This window comes from Peromyscus californicus, unplaced genomic scaffold (genome assembly GCF_007827085.1).
Source record: "Peromyscus californicus insignis strain IS unplaced genomic scaffold, ASM782708v3 Scaffold_14__1_contigs__length_90479793_seg_2, whole genome shotgun sequence".
Taxonomy (NCBI): Eukaryota; Metazoa; Chordata; class Mammalia; order Rodentia; family Cricetidae; genus Peromyscus; species Peromyscus californicus.
The window spans coordinates 39026868-39044386 of record NW_026294436.1 but is presented as its reverse complement, the minus strand read 5'-3'; the positions used below and the strand labels follow the sequence as shown (position 1 = coordinate 39044386).

General features: G+C 48.5%; 1 protein-coding gene across 9 annotated transcripts in view; it reads right to left on the bottom strand.

The window, feature by feature from the left end:
• Positions 1-852: 852 nt before the first annotated feature.
• Rgs8 (regulator of G protein signaling 8) overlaps positions 853-17519 on the bottom strand; it is a 44016-nt gene continuing 27349 nt past the window's right edge. For all 9 annotated transcript variants that reach the window (XM_052737206.1, XM_052737207.1, XM_052737213.1 and 6 more), the window contains 2 exons: positions 7370-7536; positions 853-5768 (listed from right to left, as the gene is read on the bottom strand). In XM_052737206.1, coding sequence (XP_052593166.1) covers positions 5586-5768; positions 7370-7536 — 350 coding nt within the window. In that variant the 3' untranslated portion in view covers positions 853-5585. The remainder of the gene's footprint in view (positions 5769-7369; positions 7537-17519) is intronic.

Sequence of the window (17519 nt, the reverse complement as noted above, 5' to 3'; positions counted from 1 at the left end):
ACCTCTTCTTCTGCCCACCTCCACTCTCTCCTGGTGACAGGAGATGGAGACCTCAGTTGGCAATAAGAGAAGCAGAAAGCAAAACTAGAAAAAGAGAAAGCCACCCCATGTATTCCCAGGGAGGGTTCTAGTCTGCAGCAGCTCTGTCTGCCATTCATTATTCCCGATCTGTAAACTCGGGATTAGAGGGCATCCTTTGCACAATAACCCCTTTTTCATTCAGCTCAAAGGTTTTACCTTTGAAGAAAAATCAACTTTCCACTAAAGCCAGACCCTCTCTGGTCTGGTTTTAATTTAATTTCAATTTATTTGGATTAACAAAGTTTCATGTATCTCCATCTTTTCACCCCACCCTGAAGAATAAGCTTTGCCAGCAGTCAGTGTCTCACTCTCCCTCTGTCCCCTCAGCAGGACCTGAGCACCAGGCACAAAGATTTGATGACTAATGCAACACCTTTTAGGAACACGCCACTGCACAAAGCAAGCTTCAGCTATAAGCAATATGAACCCACTGCGCTTTCAGATGGCCCCAGCTGAACAAACTTCCAAATCATCCCCAGCCTTTTCTCTCCCTGCGTTTTCAAGCCGTAGGTGGCACAAATAAAAATACCACCTGGCATTTGTATAGCACTCGACAGCTTCAAAGCCACTCTCAAAACCACCCCTACGCAGCCCCAGACCATTCTCAACCAACCCGTGTCTACCCACACCTTTACTCTTCCTGGTGGCCAGCCCCGTGCCAGCCACCGCGGGGCAGGGCCACATGCTCCCCCTGGGGAGTCCACGTGTTGTGTGAAGAGTTTCCTCATAAAGAGTCAGACGGCCAGAAATGTGGGCAGAGAGCGAAGGGCAGCTTGTTCAGGTTTTGTTTATTATGTTCTCACAGCCTGTGTATAGTAAAGGTGAATGTATTCCACTTTACACAGTAATGAAACAACTCAGTTGCGGACTCCGTCAGCCAAGCGGTTTATATGGCAGGTGAGCTGCTATAAATCTGTTGTGCTCCGTGAGTGACCAGCTAAGGCTACCGTGGTCAGTGCACATGGCCGAGGGGAGGGAGCCGAGGGGTTAATTAGTTCAAGAAATGGACAGTTTATTGACAGGACCCTAAACCCAAAACCTAGTGAGGCCCATAGTCCCATCCTGGTGTCTCCCATTGTGGCGCACAGCATCTTGTAGACTCCTTGAGAAGCCACAGGGACAGAAAGCCATCTCTCCTTTTGGCTTCTCCCTCCTCAGTCTCATGCCAAGTGATATGGTGGCACAGGCTTCCGGTGCCAGGCGTGAAGACAGTACCACCCCTCTTGTTTTAACTGAAGGGATAGGGATTTAAGGAGAGTGGACCGTTGGTCAGTTGAAGACAAGGGCGGGAAATCGCAGTTCCTGTGCTGGGTCAGCAGAGTTCTGGGGTTGTTCTTGCTAGAAGACCATCCTGCCTGTGGATCTGCACCTCTTTGGCCCTTCCCTCTGGGACACGGAGATCTAACTACCATGCTGGCAGCTGGGGGCTCTCCTGCCCTGCCCCTTCCTCCTCAGGCTCCACCTGGCCACCCTCCCCCAGCTCTCAGGCCTTTCCCCTCACAGCAGAGAGAGTGTCTCTATTATCCAGGGCTTGCGGCCCTGTCCAGGACAAGCACCTGGGCAGAGCATTCGCTTTTTCCCCAGCTTTGGTTTCTCCGAGTGGCGCATCCTGGGGAAAGCACCCGAAATAGAGCCAACCAGCAGCTTCCCAGCCCAAAGAGAAAACGGTGAGAACTTGAAGCAGGGAAAACACACCTCACTGTGGTCTTGGAAAAGCACCCCCAGATTTGGTCCTCCCCAGGAAGGGACACCCTCCACCGAGAAATTTGGGAGCCATTGTGTGACAATCATCACTACCAAGACACTCTTCACTCACTACCTACATTCCAGCTACCCTATGGCATGGCCTTGGGTTCAGAGGCACAGCCTGACACAAAATGGCCAAACACAAGAGTCTATGAAAACAAACAGGGTTAGAGCTCACGAGGCAAGCCTGGAGGAAGCGCGGTGGAAATGGCAGGAAAAGCATGGCAAAACAGCTCCCAATCAAGTGCCCCTTTATGCTCCCCGCCCATTGGCATACATGCTACCAGCTAGTGCATGTAGCTTGAACCCAAACACAACCTCTAAGGAGTAAGTCAGACCGAGAGGCACAAAGCAACCCAACACCCCCCCCACATACACACACGTCAAGAGTCAGCCGCAGAGGAGGCAAGGTGTCCTGGTGATTGCGCTTTTTGAATTCAGGCAGGCTGTTGTAGCTTCTCCTCAGTGCTGTGTTTTACCCTCAGTTCTGCTCCTCTTCCTTAGGCGGCTGCTGCTTCCTGACCACATCTGCACATTGGAACCACCAGTGGGATGGTAAAAACTACCGCTACCTGGCTCCCACCAAACTTCTCAGATTTAACTACTCTAAGCCTAGTGAGCGGTGAGATTGAGAACCTCTGGCTTGGGCCATCTTTATCTAATGCCCACAGGCCATTACATACCCAGGAGCTTTGGTTTTTGTTTTGTTTTCCTTTTATGTTGTTTATGGGTCCCTTCTCTAAATCTATAGGATCAGCATCTCTGAGTGTGGGAATTAGCACTTGTAAGGGGCTTCCAAGGTGATCCCTATCATTCACGCTCATGTTTAATAATAATACTGCCTCCGAGAATTACTCCCCATCCATCCAGAGTGCCCGAGTTGTCAATGACTGAGATCTCCTTAGGCCAGAAGAACAACGCAAACCACAAACCAGAACCAAACTAAGGGAACTCAGTGGGACCAACCAGTACGCCACTCAGGGATGGGAAGCCACAGCACCGTCCTGCTGCCGGGGCTTGCCTGAGTTCCGGACCAGTCGTCAGCACACTCCGTGTGACTGGAGCAAAGGAAGACACTAGATGGAAGTGGCATCTGAGATGACAAGCTGGGGACATGGGTGACGCTTGTAGAGGAGGAAATGAGGGGAGGGGACCGGGAGACATGGAAGCTCAGAGATGAGGTATGCTTGGATATTGCTCTAGATGTTGTAAACATTTCTCTGTCTCATCACAGACCAAAATCTGGGCGAGCATGACAAAAAGTGCCTAAGAGGAGGTATCAGAGCAAGAAGCTCTGCCTTCTGTGAGAAGCAGGGGAGATAGGGTGTGTGTGGAAAGCCAACCACATGGGAAGATCATGTCTGCAGTGTACTACCCAAGACTCACAATTCACACACACACACACACACACACACACACACACACACACACACACACGAGATGCTCCATGGGAGTACCATAAATAGAACTATCTGCTACTCTCCACAGACAAACTCACGTGCCCCTGTCTATCTAGCTCCAAAATTCAGGGTACTCAGACTTGGTCCTTTGAACCTCCCATGTGTCACCCGGGTGTCAGGACATCACCATCGGCAGCCTTCCTTCTACCAATAGTTGGCAGGAACTCTGGGCCCCCGAATGAGGGCACCACACAATGAGTGTGGAGCCTTTTTGCATTGGGATAGCAGAAGTGGTGAGAAAGCCCCTCCCAGGACATCCCCATCACTGCAGGTCCAACTCATACGCACCTCATATTGGACAGCAGCATCGGCGTCAGATGCACATTTCATATGTAAACAATGTTTAAAATACCCTGTTAGAGAATTTAATCATTACATTAATTCTGGCAGCTTTAGCTAAGAATATTTTTGTACCAGGGTGGGGCAAGCTATCTGATCTAACTAGGAATACCACTTGAAGCTTCAGAGTTCTTACTAACTGTGACTGCCACGGATCTCTTCGGTGTGAGGCCTAGGAAATAGGTTTTGCTTTTGTTTTGTTTTGTTTTTTTTCTCTCCTGGGGGTTCACACACAGACACCAACATCCACTCACAGACTACGCTATACCCCTAGGAGGGCAGCTGGCACTAACACGATAGGACTCAAGGGCCTTCTTAGCCTTGTCTGAATTCAACCAAGGAAGGAACCGATTCTCTGAGACCAGAATTCAAACCCTAGGATATCTCAGAAGGGCTAGGATCCCACAAAAGAAAGTGTCAGCCCAGCCTTCCAACACCTACTTTCCAGGGCAGCCCGACCACAGACTGTTTCATTCACTCGAGCTGAAAAGTCTGTGGCTCTTCGATGAGCCCAAGTGGACAAGTGGTGAACTATCCCAGCAGTGCCTCCACCATAGTCCCTGTGATTCAGGTCACCCAGAGACCAGCAGCTCCCAGGCTCATCTTCCATATTCTGGTCTCTCTGCTGAAGATTCATCTCCCTGTCACTGTAGGAGATGGCAGGGTCAGATTTCTCCTGGATAACTGCAGAGTTTCCAAGCTGCTCATGCCTCCTCCAAGAGAGTGTATCCTGGTACATTTCCAAGATACCCCAGGGTACCACACAAGCATTGTAGGAAAGTGTCCACAGCCTGGTATTCACAGTGATCCTCCCAGTTCATGTTCAGTCTCAAAAACCAGAGACCAAGAAGGCGGCTGGCTATCTCTCAGTAGCCAAGAGTGGACCCTTGCTAAGAAAGTATGCCCAGGAAGCAAGCTGCAGTGAGAATTTCAGCCTGAGGTCCCATTCTCCCCCACCATAGTGACAGGGCCTGTATGGAAGGAGGGATAGGAAAGCATCAGGCACTAGGAAAGCTGTCATGCTATGGGGATTTACCTCCCTTTGCCAAACTGTCTTTCATCCTAAGAGCCCAGGGATGTGTGATGCCATGGGGAGGTGAGGACACAGGACACAGTAGGTGATGGACAGGTTATATGGAGCCTCATTGCACACAAGTCCACTGATGCTACCTTCCCAGGTCACCCCGCTTCTAGAGACGTTCTTGATCAACTGAGGAAGATTCACAGTCTCTATCTTTCAAAAGGACAGCTCCACTTAGAAGTCATGAGAGAACTCTCCCAAGACCCTTTCTGGAGTTGCAAGTGTAAGGAAGTTCATTGAATTCCTTAGGCTAAGAAGGGACCCCAGACTCTCATATTGGTCCTGTAGAAACAGAAGACACAGCCAACTCCAAGGAATATGTCCTTCGTCAGAGGTCGCCTGCCAACCTAGGAATCTGAAATTCCAAAAAGACCTCTCTTCTAAATCGTGAGGTCCGGGTACTCAGGTTGGGCCACTGGTTTGTGACAGCGAATCCCTTAAGTGAGAACCTGAGTCTTCTCGCTACTCCCGCGTTGGGTAAAGGACAAGGTGAAGATCAGGGATCCTACTGAAGAGGGTGTGGTGTGGGGGTGATGGGAACTGCACTTGCGTTATTTACAAATAGCCCGGCACAGTGAATCTGCCTTCTCAGCGGAGACGATGGAAGGCATATGAAGGGCCAGTTACCGGCCCACCCAGAGAAGGATATCAGCAGCAGTGCTACCTCTAACCAAAACATAAATCTGGGGAAATAGAAGAGAGCCCCAGCTCCAGCAGCTGGGTCCGACTTTGGAACAGCCCTCCATTCCTTCGTCACCCCCGCTCTCCCACCCCAAACCCCAGCGCCTTTCAACACCTATGGCATTTCACGTTAGAATATGGTCTTGGCAGCAAGGAGCAGGGAAAGCCGGTGACTTCCGAGAGTCTCCATCCAAGGTCTAACTGAGCCTCCTCTGGCTTTGGGACAGCAGATCTAAGTACATTTTGGACCTCAGGAACCTGGGGTAAGAGTCTTTCTCCATGAGGCTGTGCACCTTCCCCTGAGCTTGGTCAAAACAAGTCAGGGACGGCTCCTGCACATTCTTCCTCGTAGCTTCTCGGGTCTGGAAATCGATATTCACCTAGAGAGACAAACAGAGAGGAAGGTCACAGGCCCTTGGAGGCCAAGGCACCCACTGGACAGTGGGCCCAAGCTACAGAACAACCACCAACGGCAGTATCTCACATCTTCAGGGTCAGGGATGCTCCTCAAACTGCTTTTTATAGGGTTCATTCCTTGGGATTCCAGCAGGAAGGCTGTGGAGTCTGAAGTCCAGATAGTCTTAAGTTGTAAATAAGGTGAGTGAAGAAAAGAGAGACCAGCTGGGTTTGGTGGCGCACGACTTTAATCCCAGCATTCAGGAGGCAGAGGCAGGTGGATCTCTGTGGGTTCAAGGCCAGCCTTGTCTACATAGTGAGTTCCAGGACAGCCAGCATCATGTAAAGAGACCATGTCTCAATAATAGTAATAATAATAATAATAATAATAATAATAATAGAAAAGAAAGAGAGAGAGAGAAGGGTAGAAAAGAGAGACTATGAAGCTTGTCTAAAATATGTGGATTTAGTACCAGAACCGTGACAAGAATTCTCAAGTCAACAAATCCTAATCAAGAATCTTCATACCACACTAAGGTGAGTCTCAAGCCAGTTGTTAATGAAGGTTCCCCTAAGCTTTCTCTCTCGTTCTTTCTTAACCACCAAGGCCAACAGATGCCCAGTATAGACAGACCCTGGTAAACATACATTTCTCTGTATGTCACCATTAGGGGCCAATAGCACTCTACCCAGCTTGTAAAGATCTCACACCCCAAGTCAAAGTTTCACCTCAATATAGATAGCAAACTGTCCATCAGTTAAACTGTCTGGAGAGACATGCTGGATTAAAACTCAGAACAGCTAGACATAGTTATAATACAGCAATGAAAGTGACTATAAATATTCATTTATGAGCAACGGCAAACACTCAGTAGGACTTTACCTCTAACACATAGAGCAGCCTTGAGAGGTGAGTGGCATTATCCTTTCTTACACTGGGGAAACTGAGGCTCAGAGAGGCTGAATACATTAAAGATGGTCACACACAGTGGCAGAACTGAGACTGCAGACAAAATCCTTTAAAAGAGGGTCCTTATTCCATTAAGTCATGCTGCCCTTGAGAGCTTTTTATTGTGTGTTTGTGTGTCTAATGGTGTGTGTGTGTGTGTGTGTGTGTGTGCGCGCACGCGGGCGTGCTCACTGGTCACAGGACAATTTGCAGGAGTCATGTCCCTCCTTCTATCATGTGGGTTCTAGAGGTCACACTCCGGTCATCAGGCTTGGCAGCAGGTGCCTTCACTCGGTGAATCACTCCAGCCACCCCTGTGCCACTTTTAACAGGAAAACAGACACGGGCTCCCGGGAATTCACTCTTGTGAAATCACCGGGGGGGGGGGGGGGGGGGGGGGGGGGGGGGGGGGGGGACACGACACGACAGCCTGCCTAACACGTGTCGGGCAGACAGCAAAAACACTCCTACGGTGGCTCCTTTCATGACAACCCTGATCTTCCGCTCCTCAAAAGCTACCGCTTTCTCCTCAGGATCCACCTGAGTTGGGAGGCCCGTGGGGGCAGGAGGAAATCCCGTGGGCTTGGCTCAGATGCCCTCCAAGCCCTCAGGAGACAGTGGCCGTGACCAACGCACCTCCCGCGGAGCCTGCACATCCACAAACTCCTCGAAGATCCTGTGGGCCTTGGAGACCAGCTTTGCCGTCGACCTGGTCTTCTTGAACTCCTCGCAGGCCAGCCAGAACTCCAGGTTCTCCTCGCTGAACTCCGTCTTCAGGAAGGCACGGAAGGCCGCCACCCCATCTACAGGTGTGGAAAGAGGTGGGGGAAAAAAGATGGAAAAAGCAGCTTAAGTCCGAAGACTGAAGATGAAGGAGCAACCGTACTATTATGATGGTGTCCTCATTGTCCAAGCCTGCGGCTCACACACACACACCCCTCGATGACACACAGCTACGCTCAGAGCAAGCCAGGCTTCTTGTCCAAGGACCAGTGTGAAGTATCAGAGAGAGATGTTTAAAATCCCGTAGGAATGGCGGCAGTGGGCAAGCTTGGTCACTTCCGATAAACCCTGCCTGTCCATTGATGCCGCAGGTCTGCCGGTGAGCCCGAATCGCTCATCAGGCTAAGGTCATAGGCACTTTACATTCTCTGCCCTAAGCCGAGTCCACACCGGAGAGAAGACATGGGCAGTTGTAAGACAAACTGGACAGGAACACAAATGTCTCAGAGCCAACCCTTTACCACGATCAGAAACACATCCAACAGAAATTCAGTCCGTAATACAGTCTGCTACGTGGACAGATGTCTCTTTTAGGAAACCTCTGAGGATGTGTATTCGGTGTTCTAGTCTATTCATTTTTATGTTGAAATCTGCCTGTCAAATTAGATTTTAGAAAAAGTTTTTAAGATTACGTTTATTTTATTTTATTTTATGTGTGTGTAGGTCAAAGGACAACTTGCAGGAGACAGTTTTCTCCTTTCCCATGTGGGTCCTGGAGATGGTCCTCTGGCCATCAAGCTTTGTAACGGGTGCATTTGCCTGCTAAACCATCCCGCTGACCCAGATTAGATGCTTTAATTGAGGTTGATTATAATTTTCCTGCCAATTTATCTAATGGCTAAGGCAGCCTTTCCTCTTACTAATCAATGTCATCTGTACTGCCAAGCAATGTTTCCAGTCCACACAGATAAGCGGGGGAGGGGGAAAAAACAGCTATTTAAAGTCTGTACTTCCAGTAGCAATTTTATTTGAAAAAGTTTTTAATCAACTGTCTCAACTCTTGGCCCGCTCTCCTCTGTCGGGATGATAATGGCAGCTTTCTAGAAAGGGTTCTCAAAGTGAAGAGCACCCTAGAACAAGGTGCTAAGCTGGGTAAGAAAATGACTCAATGACCATTTTTATTTCTTTTGTAAAGTTCGTGTTACCATTTTTGGTACTGGGCATTAAACCCAGTCCTCTCGTATACCATGCCAGTGCTCTGCCCCTGAGGTATGGGGCATCTCTCCTCCTTTCTATTTTGTCGATGGCCTTTGATTCACTCCATAGCCCAAGCAGGGCTCAAACTTGTAAACGTCTTGCCTCAGCCTCCTGGGTGAGGCTTGGCTGAGATGACAGGCTTGCACAGCTAACCCTAGCTCAACAAACCCCCTCTCGTGTGTGTGTGTGTGTGTGTGTGTGTGTGTGTGTGTGAGTGTGTGTGTGAGAGTGTGTGAGTGTGTGTGTGTGTGTGTGCTGCATACACCTGAGTGTGCATGTGTACACACCGTGAATGGGCATGCTGGGACCGGAACAGGAGGCTGGGTGTCTTGAGAGACGGTCTCTCACTGAGGCTGAAGCTGGTTTCTCCTAAGCTGATTCCTAAGGCCAGCAAGCCCTCAGGAGTCAACTGTCTTTCCTCACCAATTCTGAGGCTACAGGCATGTCCAGTCGGGCCAGGCCTGTAACATGAGTGCTGGGGATTTGAACTCAGGTCATCACCCTTGCAAAGAAAGCAGTCTTACCCACTAAGCTATCTCCCAGGCCCCAGTACTTTTTAATTCTACGTCATCGATGACATGGGCATCTGATAATCACTGGCATATGCCCAGAGAGGACACTAGCCAAGACGACTCAGTGGATTGGTGGTGCCGTGTGATTTTAAACATTTATTTTTGAATGTTTTATTAATTATTATTGTTATTACTATTATGTGTGTTTGTACAATGTGGGGGGGTAATGTGTAATGTGTCATGTGGTAGTCAGAGGACAACTTTGTGGAGTTAGCTTTCTTATCCACTTTTATGTGGGTGGTGGGGCTTGAACTCAGGTCATTAGGTCTGCACAACAAGCGCCCTTACCCACTGAGCCGTCTTCCTGGCCCTAAAATGTTTATTCTAAAACATTTTTTTTTCTCCTGATAAAAAAACCATTGTACAAATTTGTCTTCTTTTGCTTATTTATATTTATTCATTTAGACCGAGACTTACTATGTTGTAGCCTAGACTTTCCTCAAACTTGCCATCCTCCTGAGGCCCCTGAGTTCTGGGGTTACCACCACACCTTACCCAAAGTAGGTATTTCAATGTCCACACTTGCTGTGGGATGGTCTGTATGTCAAATGTGTTGCTGATTGGTCAATGAATAAAGCACTGATTGGCCCGTGGCCAGGCAGGAAGTGTAGGCGGGACAAGGAGGAGAATAGAGCTGGGAAGTGGAAGGCTGAGTCGGGGAGACACTGCCAGCCTCCATCAGGACAAGGAAGATGTAAAGTACCGGTAAGCCACAAGCCACGTGGCAAGGTATAGATAAATGGAAATGGATTAATTTAAGCTGTAAGAACAGTTAACAAGAAGCCTGCCACAGCCATACAGTTTGTAACCAATATAAGTCTCTGTGTTTACTTGATCGGGTTTGAGCGGCTTGGGACTGGCGGGTGAGAGAGATTTGTCCTGACTGTGGGCCAGGCAGGAAAACTCTAGCAACACACACTAGAACAGCAGTCATAAAGGCTACAACCTTTTACGGCAAGAGCCAGGGACTTGAGAAAGAAAAGCATTTTCATGGGGCTCCCAGAGCTAAGCTTTGAATCACAGATCTAAGCGTGGAGGACTGCCTTAAAGTGTGTATAAGCCAAGTAAGATGGTGTTGTGATTTATCATCCCATCCTGGAGGTTTCTGCACTGAAGGGACGCCATTGTTCACTGCATGGGATGACTGACTTAAGTCAGCACCAGAGGCAAGGCCCGGGACATACCCAGTAGAGAAAGCAGAATATCATACAAGGCTCCTTCACCCTGGGCAGGATGGAGCTAAAAGTCTTTCTGTGCCAGGGGAGGAAGAAGAGAGTGATATGATTTAGGTTCCAGAGAGAGAGAGATGTTCTGGGTACCTTCCATGACCACTCTTACAGAGGTCAACCCTCTACAAGAAAACAATAGAAACACAGCAAGCTCGGAATCCAAGAGATGAAATGGTGAGTCGCAATGTTCAGGCCTGAGAATCACTTACACTGTTTGATACGGGTTTTGGACTCGTGGACTGCACAGTTCTGTTCAAGATGCCACCAGTGGTACAGGCTACAGGCAAAAGTTGGATGGGATACTGTGGCGGACCAGCCCCCACATTCATTTACCCCAGGGACTCTTGAGGAATGAGGGATAAGAGACTTAGTTAGAAATAGAGAGGAGAGAAACAGAGAGAAACACAGGATAGACTCGGGTGGGCCTGGATCCTTATTCACCGGCCCAGAACTTTATTCCTAAGGTCTATTTATAACAACGCCAAGGGGCGGAGCAAAAGACCTCCCCCTTCCCGGTTACAGTCAAGTGTAGACCCTCACAAACACCTGGTACCCAGGCCCGTGGTCCAATCAACCTCTTATGCAGTCCTGCTGGGTACAGCCACTAGGAAACCTAGTAGGCTCCAACAAGATACATCAGAGAACAAATCATAAAATTACTGCCCATTAGCACCCTGCAGATGCTCTCTTTGGGACCCCTTCCCACATTCTATACCCTCAAAGTTCCCCATGGAGGAGACATGGACATTTCCACATGCCCCGGAGTAAACTCAGATTTGGTTACAAGCATGCACTCCAGGAGACACTGTTACAGATGGTCCTCTGTGGTGGAAGCTACAAGCAGAGGTTAGATGGGGAGACAGCATCAGTCACCCTCAGATCCCAGAAGGGGCTGGATCAGCAAGGGAGGACTCTGAGCAGTCGCCCACAGTAGACACAGGAAGACCCAAGGACCACAGAGTCTCCCCACACACCCCCATCTTCTTTCCCTGAAGGGGTTATTTTTCTTAATAAAATAATTTTAACTGAGCATAAAAACATAGAAACTATACACAATAATGAGATAATATCTGTTCTATATATTGTATAATATTTAAATCGAACATTTAAATACTTACCTTTTCTTGGTGGTAAAAGTTTTCTGAATACAACACCTTTGTTCTGGTTTGGTTTAGAGACAGTCTCACTTTTTAGCCCAGGCTGACCTGGAACCCACTATGTCCCCATACCAACCTCAAATTCATAGCAATCCTCCTGCCTCAGCTTCGAAAGTGCTGGGATTACAGGCATCATGTCTGGCTTGTATAATAAACGGTAATATACAATCACCCTACTGTGCACTTGCACCGCGGAACTTCTCACTCCTTTGGAACTACACCTTTCGACCAACCCTTCCAGGGCCCTCTCTCCCTCCCTTCCCCCCTGTTCTTCACAGTCCCCACGTGCCACTCGAAACCTCAACACGATGTACTCTTAGATGTCACAGATGGGCGTGTGGTATTTGTCTTATCTTCACACACTCTCCTCTGCAATCAGAGAGAGGGCTGAGAAAGGGAACATGGATGACTCCAACTGTGCCTTTATCTAAGTGGTTCTCTGCCTTCCTAATGCTGCGACCCTTTTATACAGTTCCTCATGTTGTAGTGACCCCCAACCATAACATTATTTTTGTTGCTGCTTCATAATTACAATCTTGCTACTGTTATGAATCATAACATGTAAATGTCTGTGTTTTCCGGTGGTCTTAGGTAATCCCTGTGAAAGGGTCCTTTGACCCTGAAGGGGTCATGACCCACAGGTTGAGAATCACTGATTTAGAAGAACTCAGAGGAGCTTGTGGCTGTTTGAAGGCCAGAGGTAGCTAGATTCCTTGAATGGGAGAGTTCAAGTTTGCTGTTTTGTTTTCCTTTAAACAAAAACAGATGCTTAAGAACCCAGGAAATGTAGTCGCAGATAAAGAATATGACATTCCTCTTTCCCCCTGGTATTGGTCATCAGCTCTGTTAAGGAAAGTCTACGTGGCCCCAGCTCTCTAGGGCATAGACCTCATCTCTCTTCACCTAGATCCCAGCTTTGGTGGGTGCTGGTACGATTAGAAAAGCTTACACCTGCAGTGTGCTCCCTGATGGCGGCTTTCCTCCTCCCAGCTTACAGAGAAGGATGTGGAAGCCGAGAAGCAACTCGCCTGACCTCATACCTGACAACACACAGCATTGGAGATTAAGGTCATTAACCCCCAGACCCCTGGAATAACCAACTCCATTTTTATTGATTCATGCATTCACCCTGCCGGGTGACCCAGCCGTTCCACCAAGGGCAGAGAGCAGACACAATGAGGTATGATACACACCGTGGGCTGAGCATGAACAGTTGTCTCTTTTGGCTTCCTGAGTAAGGATGCAATATGATCAGCCACCTCACACTTCCGACGTCATGACTTTCTCACCATGCTAGGCTATGCCCTCAAACCCTAAGTCCAAACAGACCCTCCCTCAAATTACTTTTGCCAGATACTTCACACAGCAGTAAGAAAAGTCACCAATATACCATCCAAAGGTAGATTGAGACAAAAAGAAGAAAACATGGTTATGACGATCATGATATGGTGGGTAAGTTATATGGTTGGAAAGGACAAGGTGCTGTGAAAGGACCCTAAATCGGCACCTGCGCCAGGTCTGAGGAGAGAACAAAGACCTGCAAGGAGACGCTCCTCAGCTGCTGGGGGAAGTGAAGGAGAAGGAAGTAAGGTGAAAGAAGGAAGCGGGTGATGGAGAAGATGATTTCAGGAAGAGAGAGCCGTATGCACAAAGGCGAGAACTTTAAAACGCACATTAGAGCAACATGAAATGCTTTAGAAAGATCAGTAGTTAATAAGAGATCAAACTGACTGGGCCTGCCTTTCAGACGGGCATTCACAGAGAGACCTGTGAAAGAGCCAGAGAGATGGAGGGCTGGCACAGCACTGCAAAAGGCCAGGAGGGAGAACTCTGCACCAAGGAGGAAGTGGCCGCTGTGTGCAATGCCTCCTAGAGGTCAAGCTGGATGAAGAGAGGAAAGGTCGCATGGATGCAGTGAACCGTGTGAGAGGTGTGCTGCAGCCCTGGCTGTGCTGTGGTAGGTACGGTGGTGAATGGAGAAGAGGAAGTGGGAAGCATTCGTTCACACATCTCTGCCAAGAAGGGGAAATGGAGAGCAGACAGCATAGCTAAAAGGAACCGTGAGACCGAAGTTTCTCTGCTTGCTCTCGAGATGGTTTGGAGTGCATAAAAATGTTGATATGATGAGGAAAGATGTGTTGAGTAAAAGGGAGTTAAAGAAAGGCTTGAAAGGAAGGCAGGGAAAGTGGCCTGAGCACAGAATTACGATGCTGAGAAAGAGGAACGACCGTGCGGGGCAGCCTCTGCTTTACGGTGGAAAGCAGGATTCTTACCTGATAGCAGCTGCGGGAGAGATGGGGCTATGAAAGGCAGGGTTTTATTCTTATTCATTTAGGAGCCGGGTGACAGAACTTTACTGTATCTCAGGCTTTTTGTTCGAGATTTTACAAAAGCCCAGCTGAATTTATCCACACTACAATGTTGATCAAGTAGTAGGGTAGCGTCTCTTCATTCATTCACAGCCTATCTTCTTCCTTCTCCATAGGGAGGTACTAAGGGGCCAGTGGTCTGGCCCGGTAGGTAGAGTGCTAGTCTTGTACACATGGAGCCCTAGTTCCAATCTCCAGCAGTGCATAAAAGTGGGTGTGGTGGTACGCGTCTGTAATCCCATAATCCCAGCACAAGAGTTGGAGGCAGGACAAGCAGAAGGTCAAGGTCATTCTCAGCTACATGGTGAGCTCAAGACCAGCCTGAGCTAAAAGGGATAAGAGGGGGAGAGAGGAAAGGGAAAGAAGGCTGGGGAGAAGGGGAAGGGAAAAGGCAGAAAGAAACTAAAGCTTAGAGAAGTCAAATAAACGGACCCACTGCGAAGCTGGTAAGAACCAAGGTTCCCTACCAGGTCCACATGACTCCAAAGCAAGCTCTTTCCAGAGGTGTACATATGGGGGGGGGGGGGGGGAAGAGCAGATAACGCAAGAACTCAGAGGGAAAACGCTGGGATTGGGGAAGGTAGATTTTAGAGAGGGACTGAGAAGAAATAGGAGAGCTTGTCTTCCCTGAGGACGAGAACAGACCAACAGAAACAATGATGGATGAAGACAGAATCAGTCAGGAAGGGGACAGACTTGAGATGCAGCAAACTGGACAGCCTTGCTCTTGATTAACTTGGGGTGAGGTTGCTTGGAATGAGGCGACACTCAAGTACTAGGCTTTGAGCTGAGGCACAAATAAATCATATAAAATCACCACCTCACAGAACTCTCCAGGAAGCCTAATGTAACCAGCATTAGGGAATAATGTAAAACAATGGATTGCATCGTTATAAGTGTGTTATAGACCTAGGAGAGAGGAAAAGATGAAGAGCAGCCAGCTGCCTTGGGGGAAATGCATGTAAGTGCAAGAGGAAACAGAAAACAATCATGAAGCCTTAGACTTTGGGTCCTGGGGAGAGTTTCCATGCACAAAGAAGGGAGCAAGAACTTTTAATTGAGGGATGGAGCCATCCTTCAAAGAGAGGACCATTCAGTCCAGGCTGCTGAATAGACCTTGACCTTAGAGAGCAACAATTTGGCAGCTGGAAGTTAGAACATAGAAAGGCAGAAGAACAGTAGGAGTTTGAAAAGTGCTGAAGTCAAAATGCACGTCTCACAACCCTCTCTGCAAACATTTACTGAGTGCTTACTTCAGCCACACCAAGTTCGTTCTAAACCTTACAGCATTTTTTCCTCATGGTAGATCCATAGCACAGATCTTGATGTTTTTACCATTTGAGAGGAAAGACAAACAAAGCTTGGGGAAGGTAAATAACTTGCCGTAGTCATGTGATTAGTTAGTGGCAAGAATGCCAAATTAAGAAGCAAGCATTGGGGGGCTGGAGAGATGACTTAGCCATTTAGCGCACTTACTGCTCTTGCAGAGGACCCAGGTTTGATTCCCATCACCTACATGGTGGCTCACAAACCATCTGTAACTCCAGTTCTAGAGACCAAACTTCTCTTTTGACTTCTTGGGACACCAGACACACATGTGATGAACACGCATACATGAAGGCAAAGCGCTCATACGCATAAAATAAAATACATAAATCTAAAATAAAGAAGAAACCGACATTAGCATATGTGTTGATGGGCTGTCTCCAGACCTGCAGGACCTGGGGCCTAAGAGCTGCTGAAGGGGTAAGAGAGAGAGGAGTCCCACGCAAGGCCAGGCAGGGAGCCATGGGAACATCGTGGACGGTACATTTCTAGGAGTGACCTCAGAGGGTGGGCTGGGGACAAAAAGAAGAAAGTCACTTAGGTAGAGGAGGATCTGATTCAAAGAACAACACAGAGAAACGAAGATGGGTGTGCTCCTCAGATCTGGAGAAAGGCACTGCAGGGGGCTGAAATCGCTGCACAGGTTGGAAACTTGAAGGGATGTGTGTGGTAAACTCCTGGGCGGCTCGGCAGCACCCATGGTTTCCGCAGGCAGCCTGCCAAAGATTACCAAGCCTACCCCCTGAGTAGAAGCTGCACAGGACTCACTTGAGAACGCCAATTCTGAGCACAGCCAAACCCACACTTAGGTAGGACCGTGTACAACACATTCAGCTTTACGGGTCTCGTCATCCTCACTGTAGAAGGAGGGAGCAGACTTGAAGACTTTTCCCAGGTAGAGTTACTGCTCTGTTCTGTACTCACCCCAATTTAGCCCTGTCCTCATCAGATGTGGCTCTCAGCCAACTGTGATGGCTTGAAAGAAAACGGCCCCCCAAAGGGAGTGGCACTATTGGGAAGTATGTCAACATGGGAGTGGGCTTTGAGGTCTCTTGTGCTCAAGCTTCCCTCAGTGTGACTGTCACTTCGACTTCCTGTTACCTCTGGATGTAGGATCTCAGCTCCAGCACCACGTCTGCCTTCACGCTATCATGCTCCCTGCCATGATGATAATGGACTGAACCTCTGAAACTGTGACTGTCTCAATGAAATGTTTTCATTTATAAGAGCTGCCGTGGTCATGAGGTCTCTTCATAGTGAGAAAAAAAAAAAAAAACGTAAGACACCGACCTTTGCTCCTGATTCCATCACTCCGTCTCCTCTCCATCCCTTAACACCACCACTGCTGCACACAGAGGACTTACTCCAGGCCTGGCCGTCATGAACCCAATGCATCACTACATCAGTGCAATTAAGAGGTTCCAGGCCAGGCGGTGGTGGCTGCATGCCTTTAATCCCAGCACTCGGGAGACAGAGCCAGGTGGATCTCTGTGAGTTCGAGGCCAGCCTGGTCTCCAAAGCGAGTCCCAGGAAAGGCGCAAAGCTACATGGAGAAAGCCTGTCAAAAAAAAAAAAAAGAGGAGGTTCCGGGCTAGAGAGATGGGTCCATCAATAAAGTGCTTGCTGTAGCGGTATTTGTGCCGCCCATGACCTTGGGCTATAGGGCCCAAAGGAGGTGGTGCTTGCTGCCGTTGTATATGACCTCTTGTAAGGAGTTGGAGAAGGGTCACAGGCCCCTTCTCCCTGCTCCTGCCTGCGAGGTGGATTTGCTCCCCAGTCAGATCAGAGGATGACTTCTGCTGTCTACTCTGTTCTGTATTCATGAGTGTACTTCCTCAATTTGTATCTTAATAAATTGTTACCCATTTAATAGACTCCCGTGGATTGATCGTACTGCACAAGTATGAGGAGGACCTGAGTTCAGGCCCTCAGACTCTGTGTGAAACAAAACAAAAAGCTGGCTGGCTGACCCAGCCTAATAGTTAAGTTCTATGTCAATGGGAGACTCTATTACAAAAAACAAAGTGGATGGCCCCCTGGCAAAAGACACATGACCCCCAACTGCATGTGCATGCATGTGCATCTACACACATAAGTACACAGAGAGAGAGAGAAAGACGTGGGCTCTGGTTTTGAATCCCACATGACCTTGG